Source organism: Pollicipes pollicipes, unplaced genomic scaffold (assembly GCF_011947565.3).
Source record: "Pollicipes pollicipes isolate AB1234 unplaced genomic scaffold, Ppol_2.1 Scaffold_7261;HRSCAF=8764_pilon_pilon_pilon, whole genome shotgun sequence".
Classification (NCBI taxonomy): Eukaryota; Metazoa; Arthropoda; class Thecostraca; order Pollicipedomorpha; family Pollicipedidae; genus Pollicipes; species Pollicipes pollicipes.
The window spans coordinates 20,924,932-20,930,631 of NW_023597054.1; the positions used below are offsets into that span (position 1 = coordinate 20,924,932).

The 5,700-nt window shown below is 48.5% G+C and overlaps 1 protein-coding gene across 1 annotated transcript in view; it reads left to right on the forward strand.

Annotated features, from left to right (window-relative positions):
• The window catches only part of LOC119113098 (larval cuticle protein 65Ag1), a 6,655-nt gene extending 4,883 nt beyond the window's left edge, over nucleotides 1–1,772 (forward strand). Inside the window, exon 3 of the mRNA XM_037237428.1 lies at nucleotides 1,454–1,772. Within this exon, the coding sequence (XP_037093323.1) occupies nucleotides 1,454–1,699 (246 nt within the window). The 3' untranslated portion in view covers nucleotides 1,700–1,772. The remainder of the gene's footprint in view (nucleotides 1–1,453) is intronic.
• The last annotated feature ends 3,928 nt before the right edge of the window (nucleotides 1,773–5,700 follow it).

Below are 5,700 nucleotides of genomic sequence, written 5' to 3' on the forward strand. Positions count from 1 at the left end.
ATGATAATAACTAAAATTATCGTCTGTAAGTGAGGCGCGTCCTGCATATCAACATACGACACGACAGAATGATATCGACTATCCAAAAAAGTCCGAATATTTGTATCCATGTCCGTTCAATTTCCAATTTAACTTTAAGATTCTTCAACTTTATAATCTAATCTGCGCCTGTTTCTGGGAGCATGCGCGGAGGTGTGCACGGAGCCCAGACGATCTCGCGGGTGGGCATTTAGCCAGCGGCAAGAGCTGTGAAGGTCGCCGTCGGCTGTCGGGGCAGGGAAAGGTCGGCATGGCGGGGTAGCTCGCCCGCGCGACGTCACCGCTGACGGCGCTTATAAGGCCTGGAGCTGGAGCTCTCAGCATCAGTCGCTTGCTGCAGCCGTCCCAGCACAACAGATCTGAGGACCACAGAGCCATGCAGCTGGTGAGTGGTGTGTGCTGTAGTTGCCCGAACAGCGGCCGTGTACCGGGCAACTGAACGAGGATTACCAGGCAGACGTGGCACTGGGCAGGCCCCATGACAATCTGATGCCCGTAGTGGCTAACGCATCTTCAGCATAGGGAGCGCCATTATTGTTACAGAAACATGCCCAGTCGAGGACTTTCAAGTTATCTGTTCTTTACAATCACAGACTGGATAACCAGGCAAGGTCGGGAACTTCCAAATGCGTGACAAATGTTTGGACAATCACGTGTTAGTAGACAATAAAGATAGGAGTTCTGTGGATTAAAACGAATTGCCAGAAGCAATTACGTATTTGCTAATTAGTAGCCAGAGATTTCTTTTGGTTGAACTCCTAAATCACGCGTTTTCTTGTCAAGATGGTGCACATATATTGCAGGCATTGTTCTAAATAACGCGCTGGCCTTTTCCCTAGCTCGTCTTTGCTACACTGGTGGTTGCGGCTGCTGCTGCTCCGCAAAACTACAACGCTAATGAGTTTGTGAGGTCTGGACTGCCCGAGATCCGCATTCTCAGCCAGAGGTTCGATCAGGATCCCGACACTGGAAGCTACGAGTACAGCTACGAACAGGACAACGGACAGGCGGTAAGTTTTTGAGGATTTTATTACACTCATTTCACATGATGACACTGGATTTCTCATCTGGTGAACTGCTGACACGTTATGACTAAATGCGTTTGATTAGGGAGCGAGTCATCCGTATACGTTGCCAGGGATGCACTTGTTAGTCAGGAGGGTAACATAAGTGGCAGCCAAGCCGGGCGCGGTTTGTCTGAGTCTTGCACTTCATGCTGTCCATACTTCTGGGTATGGGGATACGATGACTCACTTTTATGATCGGCGCATAAATCACACTTCACATGAAAAGGCCATCGGTTCTAACTTTATTGTGGCAGTGTCCTTTTTGTTTGTGCGTCGGTTTTGCAGCGCATAGTTCTAGGGATCAGCCTTCACCGATATTAGGCATAATGTGCATTCTGTCTTTGCAGGTGGCTGAGACAGGTCAGGTGTACCCTGGACCTCAGCCAGAGACAGGCAGCCTCACCCAGCAGGGCAACTACCAGTTCGTGGGCGATGACGGCAACACCTACCAGGTCAGCTACGTGGCCGACGAGGGAGGCTACCAGCCGCAGGGCGCCCACCTGCCGGTGGCGCCCGCGCAGATCCCGGAGTATGAACAGCTGAGGATTGAACACCCCGAGCTGTTCTGGGCAGAGCAGCAGCAATACGTCTAGGAATATCAGTCGTTTAGGCCGCACTGTGATATCGTCATCAACCCAGATTAACGTTTGTAGGTGGAGCGCACCACCGAGGGGCCCGCTACATTTAATTGCGTTTAATGCCGCCTACGCGAACAAACTCAAGCTTTGCTAAGAAATGATGAAAGTCATCTACACATCCTTTTCTTGCATTCGTGCGGCTCTCTTCCTTGCGGTTATATTGTACGCCTTCGGGTTCCCTTGGTGTCTCCCCAAATGCCGTGAATGAGTACTGTGTGATGTCTTTGTGCGATGCGTGCTAGTTGTTATCAATACACTTACGTAAAGACGTGACGTGTTTCATGGCAGCCCTGGGCTCGATTTTTAAATTGGAGCGGAAGGGCTTATTGTTTGAGCAGAACACTGAAAAGTGAGTGCTTTGTTCCAACCTGCACATAACACCATGTTTTGATGTGCTGAAGGTTTGATGTGCACAAAGGTATCAGATATGGATGGATGACGGAAGCCGCATTGTTCTAAATAAGCACACTGCATTATGAGTCATAGTTCATGACGTTTAGTTCAAGGCCGAGTCCGAGTCCTGGTGTTCTGGGCTTGAATCGAGTTTTTTACTTTATTCGGTCATCATTAAATAGCCCGGGTCGACGGTCAACTGCAATTATTTTTACAGCTAGTGGTTTGGAGTCTGCGTTCGAAATCTTTGGTGGATATTGTAGCTGTAGCCTAACTGACCTTAGCCTGATTGTAACTCTGCCACCATGGGGCCCCAATAGTTGTCAAGAAGATGTGTCGTTCCTTCCACACGTCCATTCCCCTCCCAATTCCTACAACCGAAGACAGTGATTGCCGTACATAGGTGCTTCCCTTTTGCTTTCTGCGCATCATTCCACCGGTAGGACGTCAAATGGAAAAAAACACAGGGTCAGTTTAATGAGGCGTAAAGACAAGGTGGCATTGATATCAAGAGCATGCCCTTGCAACATATTGTTGTTCATAAATTCCTTGTCCTGACGTTAACCCAAACACAATGTTAATTTCAAGGTGAGCAATAAAACAACAGGTTATTTCCATATCTCCTGCACCTGAGTTCTGGTTATTAAAACTCAAGTGCAGGAAATCTGAATGGCTCGACAATTCTTTTCTCGGCCCGAATCGTCGCACGTATCATGAAATTGGAACATTTTGATGACGTGATTATGACGTTATGAATGCCAAGGTGACATTGAAGTACTCTCCCCGCAATAGTCTTCCCATCTTCGCGGGCGTGTAGCTCAGAAACAAGAGGGACTTAGATCTGAAGAAGGGCAGGGCTGTGAACTGCATGGAAAAACCTTCAAGATGGGTTTTCAATTCAACGTGTCATAGAAATGAGGAATACTCCCCTCAAATAAAAATAAAACGAGCACGTGCTCATGATCTTTACAAAGTTTTCCTGGCCGATACTCCCACGTCTTATATCACCTACCTAACACTATTCAGCAAAAAAGTATTCAAACATAAGGTCGCTGACCTACGGCAGGTCGAAGGCACGCCATGCATTCAGGGAAGACAATTTCTTTGGAACCGTTCTCTATGATGCAGCAACAGAGTGTTGGATGACACCATACATCCACGAAATATTTTCTTAAGCAACACATCATCTGAGCTAGGAAGCTTGATTGACCTAGGATCAGATATGAAGATCAGATAATGTCAGAACCTTTCTTCTACTCTAGAGCTTGCTATATTGCATAGGTTGTGGTGCTCATTTTAGTAAGATTTTTTTCATTCAATTTGCTTGGCAGTCGGCATCGTAAGGAATCAACAATAAACTTCTATGGCGCTCAAGTAAAGAACATAGGCATCGGGGGACGGGGAGGGAGACAGTTACTACGCCCCCGTGCTGAGCCTTTAGCGCGGCTGCTACAACCGGCTACAGGCTATTCCAGTCAAACAAAAAGCAAACCCTGAAAGTTACTCAACTCACCCTGCAGCTGGTGGGTGAATGAGAAGCCAGGGGTTCTAGCAAACTGAGTTGTCGGGGCGGGCTTTACTGCAATGCTCACTTCAAGACTAGAAAACGTCAGGCAAGAAATGCTTGCTGAGGACCTGTAGCTGTTGCTATTCAATTGCCATGTATTGATTGTTGTTGGAGACCAACTGCCAGCTTGCCGTCCAAAAGGTGCAAAAAACAGTGTCTATTATTGTTAAGTGTTTGTGCATAAAGTTACCACTATGTACAACCGATAACCTAGCCACTACTGGCATCGCTGGATTCTGTGACTCGAATCAAATGAAAGTAGATGGTCGTCGGTGAAAGATGTACATAAGGGTGCGTCATCAGTAACAAAATCAACGGAGACAAAGAAATTCTTTGGCGCAGGAGTCCAAAAGTACACGGCCATAGCAAAAGTTCTTCCCAAAAACTTAAATTTTGTGAGGCGCGAGTCGATCGAAACATCCCCGAAAAACCGATGCCCGGCGTTGCAGTCACCCTATGCTGGACGACGTGCTCTGTCGCAGGTAACACCAAGCCGTTGGTGGCAAGCGGCACAACATATCTTTGCGTATAGAAACGATGCTACCGAGCGCTCGTTAAGCCGTCGTACGAGAATGTCCCGGTATAAGGCCTAACATTCGGTGCAGACATTGCCCGATTGATTGTCTTTTGGCGGAAACTCTATGTGCTGTTGAGTATGAACTCGTAGGAGCATGCTGGTTAGCATTGCTATAGACTTTCAATTCTCTGAGACAAGTCACGTGATGCAAACAAAAATGTGTACAGAATATGACTCAAGATATATAGACTGGTGCACAACGTAATACATACAGCAAGTTCTGCAGCCTGCACCACGGACGTAGAGAGGAAGGCGGAGGGGGGAGGGGGGGGGGGGGGGAGGGGAGGCCGGTAGGGTGACCCCATGCGCATCTTGCTCCTTGCCAAGCCTGTGTATTCGATGCACCAGCCCAAACAGCAACTGCTCACAGGCTGCAAAACTGAAACACATGTTGGCAGAGACCGCACGGTAGCAGAAATACCGTCGCAGCTGGGCTCCACATATTGCCGAAGCTCCAGCTCCAGCCACAGACGTCCTTGGCAGTGCGGCGCTGCGTCGCACTCCTAGTGTGAACCAGATGGGGCAAAACAGCCAGCGGTGCCTGCACCTTGTTCCGCAGCTCGCAGTCACTAAGGTCTCACAATGGGGACTGTGTGACTGGTCCGTGCCAGGGAATCAGTTCGGTGTTTCTCACGGCCTCGAAGCTTACAGCTGAGATGGCGAAATCCCTGGGCTGAAGAAGACCTTTGGTTTGCCGCTCACGAGCGGCGCGACGATCGGAACCACTTGTTCGCGGACCATATGTTTCTTATCCCACACCATGTCTAGCAGAAGCTGTTCCGGACGGACCCAGTACCCGCTACGCTGGAGGACTGGCTGCACCGTGGCCTATGTGTGCTGTGGCAGGTCGCGGAGCAGCGCGATGCTCCGAAACAAGTTGCGCAAGCCAAAGTCGCAGCCGCTGTTTTGCCGGATGGTGGACCATACCGACGCATAGCGACCGACCACGCGCTGGACGAGGCCCTTGAGAACGCTTCTGGAGGTCTTGATAGAGATGTGAGTGAGGAGCAGACAAGCGGTCCCATCTGAAAACAGGAGGGAATATATTGGAACAATACGTTACTAACCGAGCATTAAAAAAATACATTTTAGTGGTGTAATACAAATATTATTACGCCTTTTTAGTGAATATAATTATATCGACATCCACAGTCCTTAAATGTGACGGAATACATGTCAACAGATATACTAGTAAGCATGAACCAACCAGCAAAGGATGCGACGCACTACGCACGGCGCGAGGTATGATAATAAGTGAATGCTCAACAGTAAGGACATGACATATCAATAGATACTTGGTTAACTTTGAACACTCATTGCTATAAATTCGAAGATAATAGGCTTTCATATTTGCCTGAGATGGTTCGATGGTCCGATTCGCCACCGGGCTGCCACGTTTGGGACCGAGCTGTTTGGAAC